At 45.9% G+C, this 13,653-nt stretch overlaps 1 protein-coding gene across 2 annotated transcripts in view; it reads left to right on the plus strand.

Moving 5' to 3' along the window:
* LOC115075917 (alpha-tectorin-like) overlaps positions 1-13,653 on the plus strand; it is a 160,805-nt gene that overhangs the window by 100,552 nt on the left and 46,600 nt on the right. For both annotated transcript variants that reach the window (XM_029576867.1, XM_029576868.1), the window contains exon 16: positions 10,200-10,486. In XM_029576867.1, the coding sequence (XP_029432727.1) occupies positions 10,200-10,486 (287 nt within the window). The remainder of the gene's footprint in view (positions 1-10,199; positions 10,487-13,653) is intronic.

Below are 13,653 nucleotides of genomic sequence, written 5' to 3' on the forward strand. Positions count from 1 at the left end.
TTGCCCTAATAATGCTTGACCCGGCGTGAGTCTAAGTGTAATTTGAAAAACCCGTCCCAGTCACACCTCGAGTTGTCGCCAGAATTCCACAATCCTCGGGCAGGTCCACCACATATGCAGATAATCCCCCCTCTGGTGACACCCTCTCCAGCATAAATCCGAGGCTTGACGCTTCATTCTATACAGCTGAACTGGACAATAATGCCAGCGATATAATAGTTTAACCGCATTTTCCATCATAGATGCCGCTATGAGCCCTTTGCCCAGCCCCCCAAATATCCCTTCCCATTCTTTCTGGGAGAGCGAGCATTGAAGGTCGGTTTCCCACGCTAGCATTTGTTTAGTTTTATGAAAAGGTTGGGTTCCCAATAAAGAATAAATCTGTGACAGTAAATGCGGAGCTTGATCCGCCTTCTCACATAATTCTTCGAAGGCAGATTTTCCTTGTTCAAAAGTGTCCTGTAGCTTATAGGTGTGTGCAAAATGGCGCAATTGGAGATAAGGAAAAATGCCCTCTGTGGATAGACCAAATTTACGCTGCAACTCTGGAAATGTTAACATAATCCGGCCCCCCCACAGAGAACGCCATGTAGAGATACCCTTCCTTCTCCAGTCCCGAAAAGCTGGGTTAGTATATCCAGCTGGAAACTGACGGTTAGCATATAAATATGTACTTTGGTGATAAACCTTTGTACCTACTAGTAAGTGTCTGTGAGCTTCCCACACCTGCAGTAACAATACCATGGAAGGTGGTAACACCTCCCCTGCCCCCCGTTGCCAGGAAGAGGGCGGTTGCCACACCAAACTAGTAAGGGGAATGTCATTTAAAAGTTGCTGGCTAAACTGTATCCAGGGTTTTATTTCCTGGGTCCTATGCCAATCCACAATAAGTTTAAACTTAGCTGCGACATAATATCGTTCCAGATGTGGTACCCCCAATCCTCCTTGCCCTCGAAACCGATACAGAGTGGATTTCGCAACCCTAGGTCTCCGACCTCCCCATATATATCTCATTAGCCGGTTTTGCCATTTAATGAGAGTCAGTTTCGGTACTGGAATAGGCAGCGACTGGAATAAGTACAACATCCTGGGTACCACCATCATTTTGACGGCTGCAATACGGCCCAGCCAGGAGATCCGGTATCTGTTCCACTCCTCCAGATCCAGAGCAATTCTAGCCCATAAAGCATCGTAATTTATCTGAAACATGTTCAGATCCACGCTGAGGTATATGCCCAAGTATTTTATTTTTTGTTGAGCCCACTTGAATTTATACCGGCTTCTAAGCCTAGTAGCTATTGAGGGGTCCACATTTATGTTCAAGATCTCGGATTTGTCACAGTTCATCCGAAAACCAGAGATCCTACCAAAAGCCTCCATCTCATCCAGTAGATGAGGGAGCGAGGATACCGGGTCCAAGATCGTGAACAAAATATCGTCAGCATATAAAGACATCTTTGACGAAAATTGACCCACTTCGACTCCCGTGATATTGGCAGAGCTCCGTATCCTAGCGGCCAGAGGTTCTAGAAAGATGACAAATAAAATAGGTGACAACGGACATCCTTGCCGCGTACCTCTCCGCACCGCAAAGGTATCCGTATAACCACCATTAATTTTAATGCGGGCACATGGCTGGGTATAGAATTGCTCTATCCACCTTAGAAAGGGCTCCCCAAATCTCATTTTTCTCAATTCTGAGAAAAGGTAGGGCCAGTGGACCCGATCAAAAGCTTTCTCTGCGTCCACAGATAGCGCCAACGCAGACAAACCTTGTTTTTTCACCCACCAAATAAGGTCCATAATTTTTTGAATGTTATCACTAGCTTGTCTCCCTGGGATGAACCCCGCCTGATCAGGATGTATCAGCTCAGAAATAAAACCGTTCATTCTCATGGCCAATATCTTGGCCAATATCTTCAAATCCAAATTGATTAATTAAATTGGTCGATATGAGCTGCAGAGTGTGGGGTCCCACCCTGGCTTGAGTAATACTGTAATACCCGCAGAATTAGCCTCCGAAGACAGGGCCCTATCCTGTCTTAGAGCCGAATAATATTTGGCTAATACCGGGGCTAGTTGCCTAGCGAAGACCTTATAAAAACGCCCCGTATAGCCATCGAGTCCCGGTGACTTTCCCAATTTCAGGGCTTTAATGGCGGCCAGTATTTCAATCTCCGAAACCTCCTTATCCAGAATGAATTGTTGGGCCGCCGTCAACTCCGGTAGAGTCACGGAAGCCAGATACTCTGAAATACCCTCCGGAGGTATAGCATCATCCTGAGCATATAGATCAGCATAAAATTGTAGAAACCGCTGTCGGATAGATTTATTGTCCCCCACTATGGAACCATTGGCTTGCTTAACCTTAGTGATAATCGATTGGGCCTGTCTCTTCTTAAGAGCATGTGCTAACAGTCTCCCCGCCTTATTGCCCCCTTCGAAGTATTTTTGTTGCATAAGTTCCAGTTGGTAAGCTAGTGTTGCTGTATCTATAGCCTCTATTTGATTCTTAAGGGTGGCAATCTGGGTATAAGACACCTTCCGGGAGCCCTGACCTTTATGCAGTTTTTCCAACTCCTTGAGTTGGAGGGTGAGCTTAGCCCGTGCTTTTTCCCTTTCCTTCTTGAGGAAAGCTGCACGCGCTATAAAACGCCCTCGGAGTACCACCTTCAAGCACTCCCATAAAGTAAGCGCACTCACCTCCCCAGTCTCATTGAGAGCTAAATAATCCATGATTTCGCCTTGCGTTTGGGAGATAAACTGATCATCATTAAGCAAGGAGTCATTAAACCTCCAAAATTTATAGCCCTTGTCTATGTCGGATAAGCGAAACGTCACCCAGATTGGTGCATGGTCAGACCATACTATTGGTTCAATGTCTGCTCCCTCCACCCTGGTACACATGTCCCTATTACTCAGAATCATATCCAATCTGGAGTAACTCTCATGAGGATGGGAATAAAAGGTATAATTCCTGTCTGTTGGATGTCTGTTCTGTCAGACATCCACCAGCCCCTGGTCCTTTATGAATGTTTTCAACGCCTGTCTGGCGGACTTAGAATCAGCACTCTGGCCTCTAGACGTGTCTAATCTTGGATTTACCATAATATTAAAATCCCCTCCCACCACCGTCTGACCTTCCAGTACAGTGGACAACGTGGCGTTCAGGTTCGTGTAAAAGGTATCTTTATGCACTGTGGGCCCATAAATCGAAACTAGGGAAAGTAAGTCTCCCCCTATCTTTATCTTTACCAAGACATATCTCCCTTCTGTATCCAGCTTCGAGTCAATAAATTCAAAATGTACATCTCTATGTATCAGAATACCCACCCCTGTGTATTTGGAAGTAGGGGTAGCAGCCGCCCAAAATTGATGTTGGTATTTATTGGACCTTAGTAATCTCTGATAATGTTTTCTCAGATGGGTCTCCTGTAAAAATACCACGTCTGCTCGGAGGCGCCCTAGTTCCTTAAACAATAGGTGGCGCTTGCGGGGCGTGTTCAGCCCCTTCACATTCAGAGATATAAACTTAAGGGACGCCATCTATTGACACCCCTCCCCGTCCTGTGCCAGAAAGTCCCAAAAGGTCCCTATCCCATCTCACGCTGCACCGGACATATCCTCTAGAAATGGAAGCATACCGCAGTGAGTCCCAAGAGGTCACGCCTCCATAGGCATATAGGCGTCGAGAGTGTGCCGGGACTACCTGTACAAAACCATGTAATCCTCCCATCCCCCAAATGAAAAGGAATAGTATATGTGTAAGCAAGTTATTCCCTCCCTCCCCCCCTCCCATACACCACTTTCCAGGGATAAACTTCATCCCAAAAATTAAAGTAGGAGGAAGCGGAATCACCCCCCATCTCCTCCCTCCGCGGTCTTATATCTGAATGTCACATAACCCGCCAATGAACAATTTAGAACATGAACTTTAAAGTTCTATAAAGGAGCAATCTCACGGTATTGAACCAACACGAATCCACAACGGAACCAAAACTGGCAGTGTTCATCTGGTGTCCCTCTGTGCACCCAATAAGCTTCATGCAGGCGCCTCCGGCTGTTCCCGTCCCGCTGAATGGCGTTGCAGCCTCCTCTTCCCATTCTGGACCCTCTGCCACCGGGAGCGCAGATAGTTGACTTGTTTTGCAGGATTAGCTGTGCTGGCGGCTGGAGTTGGCAATTCCACAGCAATGCCATTAGCGCCCAGTATTCCTGCCGCGTCAGATACTGTATTTGCTCGATGGGTCACCCCCTGGATTTGAAAAGATATGCCTCCGGGAAAGAGCCAGCGATACCGTATGTTGGCTGCTATGAGCTTAGTGGTGATGCATCGAAACTCCTGCCTTTTCTTCAGCGTCAGAGCCGCCAGATCTGCAAACACCCCTATCTCATGACCTTCCCATTTCCATGAACGCTGTTTCCTTGTGATCATAAAGATTTTCTCCTTCTGGACATAGTGGTGATAACAAACTACTATATCTCGAGGTCGGTTAGGAAGTTTAGGCCCCAGCGACCTATGAGCTCTGTCAATCTGCACAGTAGGTCTTTCTTCCTCGCTCTCTGGGTCAGCCTGATCAAGAAAAAAGTGGGAGATCCGCTCAACTAAAGCCAGGCAATCACTGAAATCCTCGGACTCCGGCACTCCCCGTATGCGGATATTGGATCGCCGGCTCCTGTTTTCTATATCCTCAAGCTTGTCCGTCAGGGCTTGTGATTGTAGCTGCAAGGCCTCGTGGTCACGCTGCAACTGCAGCCAGCCCTCTCCCTGCGTATCAAGGCGCACATCCATTTCATCAATTCTCCTGCCCTGCTCTGCAGACTCTTCTCTAAGATCTGCAATCATTTCAGTGACTTCCAATTTATAATTTTTTAAGTCTTGCCTCAGCTCAGAAAACCAGCTTCTCATCTCAGCCCTAGAAGGGCAGTCGTAGTCCCGCTCCCGCGCCGTGTTAGCAGCCCCCTCCGTCTCCTCCAACTCTGCCTCGGGCGCCATTTTGTGGGGGTCCTCCTCCGTATCTTTCAAATACGAATAGCGGCGCAAGTCCGGGATTTTTCTTTTGGCTGCCATCAGAAAAAAGGTCAGCAGGACTTCGGGTTGCGGTACCAGTATTTTTTCAAGCTTTCTCCGATATTTTTCGGCGTTTCGCGGACCGCGGGGCACGGAGCCTCAGGAGTTAGGCTGCGTGCATAGGAGCGTGACGTCACTTCATCCACCCCTCTTCTAGTGAAGAAATATTTCCTGATATTGGTTCTGAGCCTTCCCGCTGAAGATTTATTTCATGACCCTAGTTATACTGTTTCCTTTCTAATGGAAAAGGTGTGACGATTGTGCATCATTAATACCTGTCAGATATCTGAAGATCTGTACCTCCTTTCCTTCAGGGTATACAAATTTAGATCCTTCAGCCTCTCCTCACAGTTCTTCTGAAACAGACCCCTCCCCTCCCCCCCGCCGCCACCATTTTGGTCACCTTCCTCTGGACCGTTTCCATCCTGTCTCTATCCTTTTTGAGATACGGTCTCCAGAACTGAATATAATACTCAAGGTGAGGCTTCACCAAAGGCATTATCACTTCCCTTTTCCTGTTATACCTCTCTCTATGCAGCCCAGCATCTTTCTATCTTTAGCTACCGCATTGTCACATTGCTTCAGATCACCAGATACAATCACCCCAAGGCCCCTCTCCTGGTCTGTGCATGAAGAGCAAGAAAGGTAGAAAGGTTGCTGGAAAAGTAGGCAAGGGGCAGGAGGGCAGATACTAGGGAAATGAGATGAAGGAAGAGCAGGGCCTCAGGGTTATGTGGGGACTCAGAAATTGTGTGAGAAGAGCATAGAATTGAGGCTTGGGTGGAGAGTGGGAAATCAGGACTTGGGTGAAAACTATGTAGGGTGAAAGAGTGGTGACTAAGAATTTGAGTGGGATTTCTGTGATTGGGAAGACAGTGAGCACTAGGCACTTAGGTGGGGTATGTGTAGGGTTTTGTTAGATGGACTGTTGTGTGAGATGAGTGGGGAGGGGTGGGAAAATGGCGTTAAGGATCTGGAGAAGCTAGGATAGAATTGGGAGGCAATAGAAAGATGCACAACTGTACAGGAAGTGAGGGATAGGAGGAAGAGGCTGATGAAGGGGATGAGAGAGGGTGGAAATGGAGGAGGTGAAAGGGAGAATAGGAGACTAGGAAGGAGGTAAAAGACAGAATAGAGGGGCAGGCTGTAGGGGAGTAGATGAGTGAAGGGTAGGAGTTGGAGCTGGTGAGGGGATGAGAGGCAAAGGAAGGTGGATGATGGCTCAGGTGGGGGTTAGTACAGTGGGTAGGAATGGTGAACTTGAGAGCAGGTGAAAGAGGGAGAATAAAAGTCTGAGAAGGAGTAAAATATGGAGGGGGAATGAGAGTATTAGGGAGGTGAGAGTTGGAGATGGAAAACTGGTAAATGCAGATTGAAGACTGGAAGTGAGAAGGGGAAGAGGAGAAGGAATAAAATCTAGCTATGGTTGGATAGAAAAGCAAATGAGAGAAATGGAGAAAAAAGAAGTAAGGGAAAATCATTGTCAGAGACAGATGTCAGGGAGGAAGGGAAGAAGACAGGTGGAGAGTGTTGCACGAGTAGCAGTGGACCCTTGGGCCGGCCTGACGGAGAGAGAGGATGATGGGAGAAGGAGTCTCAGGCCGGGAGGCGGATGCTGGTTGAGCGAGCAGGAGCTCTTCGCCCTCGAAGCCCGGATCCCCCTGGGAGGAGCCCTTGAAGATCCGAGCCTCTGGGACCTAGGTGATCGAAGAAGAAGGCTTCACCCTGGAAGCCCGAGGCTCCCCCGGGAGGAGCCTGGGCCGCTGGGACTTAGGCGAGCAGCAATCCGAAGAGGCGGTCCGAGGTCAAGGCAGGCGGCAGGCGAGCAGAGTCAGAGACAGGCAGAAGTCATTACCGGAGAAGCAAGCCGGAATGAGCAGGAAGGCCCGGAACTGGAACCAAGGCAGGAATCGGGGCAGGAGGAGAAGAACTGGAACTGAAATGGAGGTTCAAACCTGGGACTGGAACTGAAGACGAGAGTCTGGACCTGGTACTGGAACTGGGACTCAAGACAAGGATTTGAACCCGGAACTGGAACTGGAACTGAAGACAAGGATTCGAGCCAGGAACTGGAACTGGAACTGAAGACAGGATCCCAAGAGGACACAGACAACGTCCACAGCACACAGCAACAAGAAGGCAGGTAATCTTGTTGCAAGGCCCCGATTGAGGGCAGACGCCGGCTTTAAATATCTGCCGGCGTCTGACGTCATGAAAGGGGCGGCCCGCGATCCGGCGGGAAAAGTCCTTTAAATTGCCTCCCCTCGTGCGCGCCTAGGAGGGGCCATGTTCGGAGACTTGGCGGCGTCTCCATGAGGGCCGTGCAGGCCCGCCCGGATGCGGCGCACCGGCTGACGGACCCCAGACCCAGAGCCCTGGAAGACAAGGTAAGGTTCCGGTTGCCAGCGCTGCGACTGGGACCGCAACAGAGAGAGAAGAAACCGAAAATGGAAAAGAGACACTGAAAAGAACTTGAGAAAAGAGATCAGGACCAACTTGATTAGAAAAATAAAAAAATCAAACAAAGGTACAAAAAAGCTTTTTATTTTGAGTTTTTAGTAACTGGAATATGCCATATTTGAGAATGTGCATTTCTTATATTTTTGTATTTTGTTCTTTCTTCAGTATTCCACTGCTCATAGTTTTGTTTCTCAGGCTTTCCATTTCAGTTTTGTCTGCATGTTTTTGTTTCTAATGCGTGGTTCCTTATTATGTATTAGCTAAGGGTTGGTATGTGCTGCTAGAGGTGCAGTCCAACTGAGGTGCAGTATTTCTGTTAGTGTGTAGTTTCCATGTAGGGATTTGTAGCAGTTTGGCCTGTTCTGTTTATCCAGTAGGAGGTGTATTGGTGTTCTAGAGCCTAGTGGAATATTTATATTGCTGCCTTTTCATAGATAATGTTGCTGCTGTTTGAATCCTGGGAGTGCTGTTATGGTATCGTAAGGGTTATTTTTATTTTTTTTTTTGCCGGTTTTGTGATACTTCACAAAGTGTTTGGCAGTGGGGGAAGTTTGTTTTGCTGTTACTGAGGTGTCACCAGAATTGAATATATATATTTTTTCATATTGAGTTATAATATGAACTATCCTGATGCTGTTCTGCACCCATTTGAAATTTAAAGTTCTTATAATTATTATTGCTATTTTATTGTACTTGTAATATTCTCTGCCTTTCTGGAAAGGGGAATCAGAAAAGAAGACATTGACATTTGTTTTATTATATGATTAATTGGATCTGATAGCTCTGTAATGTGTTCTTTGTATTTTTAACGATATTCTTTTATAAACTGCAATAAATATAAAATAAGACTTCAAAGGTATTTACCTGTTTTAGTAATACAAATACCCATTTTATTGTCATAAAACAAAGTTGAAGGATATATGCTAAATTATAGAAATTCTTTTGTCATAACATCAGGTGGAGTTTTAGAATACTTTGCAGGATATCGTGATGTGTATTGAGATTGTCTTTAAAATAAACTTGTGTATGGTCAACTTTAAATTAAGTTGTGGGGCATTGTTTCTGGAGACACTTTTAAATATAACTAAATTGTTTCTATAAGTGTGTATATGGTTTAGTGTTGGTAAGTGCTTGAAATAATTGAGTTCAAATATTTTAAAGTGCCACTCATTATGCATGACAAATGTTGCAGATTATTTGGATATTCATTGTCAGATACCCTCAGGGACGCTAACTTTCAAAGGGACACGTGTGCCCAGGGACCCGGCAATTTCATAACATACACATGTGTGTTACCGCTAACTTTCAAAGGGACACGTGCGCCCAGGGACCCAGCAATTTCATAACATACACGTGTGTTACCGCTAACTTTCAAAGGGACACGTGTGCCCAGGGACCCGGCAATTTCATAACATACACATGTGTGTTACCGCTAACTTTCAAAGGGACACGTGCGCCCAGGGACCCGGCAATTTCATAACATACACATGTGTGTTACCGCTAACTTTCAAAGGGACACGTGCGCCCAGGGACCCGGCAATTTCATAACATACACATGTGTGTTACCGCTAACTTTCAAAGGGACACGTGCGCCCAGGGACCCGGCAATTTCATAACATACACATGTGTGTTACCGCTAACTTTCAAAGGGACACGTGCGCCCAGGGACCCGGCAATTTCATAACATACACATGTGTGTTACCGCTAACTTTCAAAGGGACACGTGCGCCCAGGGACCCGGCAATTTCATAACATACACATGTGTGTTACCGCTAACTTTCAAAGGGACACGTGCGCCCAGGGACCCGGCAATTTCATAACATACACATGTGTGTTACCGCTAACTTTCAAAGGGACACGTGCGCCCAGGGACCCGGCAATTTCATAACATACACGTGTGTTACCGCTAACTTTCAAAGGGACACGTGCGCCCAGGGACCCGGCAATTTCATAACATACACGTGTGTGTTATAAAATAGCCTTGGGGAGTGTATGTGTGCGCCTAATTTTGCAAGTAGGCACGCCCAACTGAGCAAATTGGATTTTGGCCACGTAAATCAGGGAATTTTATAACCTGTGTGCATCTACGCCAAGACCAGTTTCACCAGTTCACCCACTAGTTTGCCCAGTGCAGAGCTCGGTCCTCCAAACCCCTCTGGTTTAATAACCTGCAGTTCTGCCGGTTCCCCCAGATCCTTTAAACCCCTCGGGCATGGCTTTTTTTTTTAAACTTGCACCTCCTCCATAGCAGAAGTTATGTGGCACTAGACCTGGGTGCGTGCCCAAGCACGTAAGTATTTGCATGCACATCTCTTGACCCCACCCACACCACACCCCTTTTTTTATTCTGAGTGAGATGTGCATACAGTGGGATATATGCGTGCATGTATGTGGCTTTTAAAATACGGCAAGTGTGTGTAAGCCCTATATGCGTGAACATCTCCCAATTTTGGCATGCGCTGGGCTTTTAAAATTCACTTTTAAGGCATTATTTATCGATAAGAATACAATTAATAGGGTTCAGACCTGTATGCCTAGTGCCCACTTATGTTAATCTTGGGCCCCTCCAAAAAAACAGTTCTGGCTACACCCCCGGAACTGACACAGCTAAGGGACACTGCAGTTGAAAATATGATTGTCCGCTGCTCATTATTATCATTTGTTGCAGGTAAATGGAGAGAAGATATCTCTACCGCAAAGCCTGAAAGAACTGGTTAACATCTCCAAGAAGAACAACATGGTAGTTGTGAAGACAATGAGCAGCTTGGAAGTCCGATACAATGGAATTGGCTCCTTGCATATTAGAGTGGGCGAGGAGTACCAAAACCAGCTATGTGGGATGTGTGGAAACTTCAACAGGGATCCCAGGGATGATAAGGCCCTGCCCAACGGGGAAGCTGCCATGAGCGATGCAGAGTTTGGTAACGCTTGGAAATTGGACACCAGTCTAGCAGGGTAGGAGATTAGGGAATAAATCTGGGTATAACATTGTACGTTTAGTAGCACTATAGAACTGACAAGTAGTGCTAAGGAGCAGAAGTCCTCCCGTAGAGATCTTACAGATTTTTTAAAAACCTGGATTATTTTTAGTTGGCAGTTTTCTCTTCTTCCTTTAGTCTCCAACTCACTGGGAACCAGGGTTGGAGCCTGGCACCATGGGCTGTCATTTACAACTATCTGGGCATTTGCCCCCTTATTTTATAACATCCTCTCTCCCAACATACCTAGCTTGGGCATTACAGCGACAGTCCTTCAGCTAGGGCATTGCATTCCTACTGGAAGAACCCTGTAAGCATGGGCCCTGGATCTGGCCACTGTCACCCTTGAGTGATGACCAAAACTCCCTCCCCACCACTCAGGGGCTGTGATGAATACTGCCTTCACAGCATCCCCAACTCCAAGCCACCAAAGCAGAGTGTCACAGTTTCACCTGCTGTGCAGCCTCAATGTGCCCTGATCCTCATAGCTGCTCACACCACACCCAAGCTCCAGCCCCATTTAAACCTGTCTTTCTAGAACTTAGATACCTCTTCATGGAGTCAACCTTGGTTCTCTGACCTGTCACGCTTACCTTTTCCTAGGCTTGTGGCCTACTCAGGCCTTTCCTTGTTTTGAGGCCTCTGGGCCTGCTTTTAACTTGTACCTTGCTCTGTGGCCTTACCTAGTGGCCTCCAGACCTTATGTATAGCAGCCTATGGGCCTTCTGTATTGCTACCTTCAGACCTCAGTGTTCTTTGTTCTGTGATATCTAGTCCTTGTCCGGTCCTGTCCTGGTCTGTCTTGTCTAGCCCTGCCCTGCCCAGTCCAGTTCCTAGTATCCATTCTTACCTTACTATTGCCTTGCTCCAGTCTGTATTTAGTCCCAGTCTCTACTCAGTATACTGCCCAAGCCTGTGTCCATATCCAGTCCCAGTCCCTGCTCAGTGTCCTGTCCAAGCCTGTGTCTAGAATCATCCCTCGTCCCAGCCCTATGGTGTGAATTTTCTAAGAAGTTATGTATGTAAAATAGGAATTTTCTAAAGTCCATTTATGCACATTGAACCTTTTGAAAATGATCTCCAGATTGGCCAGACAGGAATAAGATGGCTGCCAGCAGGAAGTGTGGGCCATAGAGTTAGAAGGACTAACCACACAGGAACATGATAGCTGCCAGCAAGACTAATAAAAAAAAACAACAATAGGAGACTGTGAGAATACAATGAATAAACAAACAATCAATATTATTCCCAATACAAGAGATTATTACAATTTAATTTGAAACTACGTGATATAGTGAGAGCATGAGTATGTGATCCTCTGCAGCTCCGGGGCCCCACTCCCTGTATTGCTCTCCATCAGATCTTGCGGTAGCTGAAAAAAAGGCTTTGCTCAGATACTTGTTTTCTAAATGCACAGATGGCTACAAAAATGGTATGTAGAGAAGAGCAAACCAGTGCTAAACAAAATGGCGGATGGCCCTAATTATCCCTCATCTCTGTCTTCTGATGCAGGAGAAATGGGAGATATGGAGGCCCAAATTTTGACAGCTAGGCTGTTAAACTTGAGAAAATTCATGGGTGCTTTGATGACTTAAAAAGCCTGTTGATGAATAATTTGAAAAGAACAGAGGTTGGGACATACCTCACATGGGTGGATGAGAGAGTGTAGGTAATAGATTGGGATATGATGGAAATTAAAGCAGAGGCTGCGAAAAAGGACCAAAAGCTAAAAGATTTAGAAAATTGCTCACGTCGAAATAATTTACAGCTGATCGGGCTTCCGGAAAATATTGGTGAGCAAGATCTATGCAAAGCATGCCTCAGATAGAGGTCTCAGATCATCTGGGAGCTCAAGCCATGAGTCAGGGGTGGCCCAGACCAGTGATGGTAAGATTTCTGAATTTTTATCACAAAGTAGAAATCCTGTTAAGGGGAAAGAAGAATATCTGTGCCAGAATTTAGATTTAATAGTTACTTGGAGGACACATCATCCTTTGGAAGTTTGCTTACCGGAAACAGTATTTTCCATAGATAGTAGGATGACTTTGCCATGCTGTTTGGGTGACATCATCTTGGCAGCACCCAGCAGACATCTGAGTCTCCAAGTCTCTCCAAGTCAAAGTTTTTGATTTGCTGTGCCTGTGTGGCACTTCCCGCACAAAGTGCGAGCCCGATCTTTTCAGTTTGTTAGAAAGAAAGATAGAAAAGTAGATGGAATTTATAATAGGATACATGTCCACAGAGGAGGAAGGGTTCGCATGGCTTATCCATCCTGCTATCTATCCTCAGAAAACACCGTTAATGGTAAGCAAACTGCTTCTTTTCTGTCGATAAGCAAGCTGATTTAGCCATGCTGTTTGGGAGTCCCAAGCTTAAACAAGAATACCCTAGAACCTAGAAGATGTGGTAGGCCTGATTGACAAACTGAAGAGTAGTAAATCACCTGGACTGGATGGTATACACCCCAGAGTTCTGAAGGAACTAAAAAATGAAATTTCAGACCTATTAGTAAAAATTTGTAACTTATCATTAAAATCATCCATTGTACCTGAAGACTGGAGGATAGCAAATGTAACCCCAATATTTAAAAAGGGCTCCAGGGGCGATCCGGGAAACTACAGACCGGTTAGCTTGACTTCAGTGCCAGGAAAAATAGTGGAAAGTGTTCTAAACATCAAAATCACAGAACATATAGAAAGACATGGTTTAATGGAACAAAGTCAGCATGGCTTTACCCAGGGCAAGTCTTGCCTCACAAATCTGCTTCACTTTTTTGAAGGAGTTAATAAACATGTGGATAAAGGTGAACCGGTAGATATAGTATACTTGGATTTTCAGAAGGCGTTTGACAAAGTTCCTCATGAGAGGCTTCTAGGAAAAGTAAAAAGTCATGGGATAGGTGGCGATGTCCTTTCGTGGATTGCAAACTGGCTAAAAGACAGGAAACAGAGAGTAGGATTAAATGGGCAATTTTCTCAGTGGAAGGGAGTGGACAGTGGAGTGCCTCAGGGATCTGTATTGGGACCCTTACTGTTCAATATATTTATAAATGATCTGGAAAGAAATACGACGAGTGAGATAATCAAATTTGCAGATGACACAAAATTGTGCAGAGTAGTTAAATCACAAGCAGATTGTGATAAA

The sequence above is a fragment of the Rhinatrema bivittatum genome, chromosome 14 (assembly GCF_901001135.1).
Source record: "Rhinatrema bivittatum chromosome 14, aRhiBiv1.1, whole genome shotgun sequence".
Classification (NCBI taxonomy): domain Eukaryota; kingdom Metazoa; phylum Chordata; class Amphibia; order Gymnophiona; family Rhinatrematidae; genus Rhinatrema; species Rhinatrema bivittatum.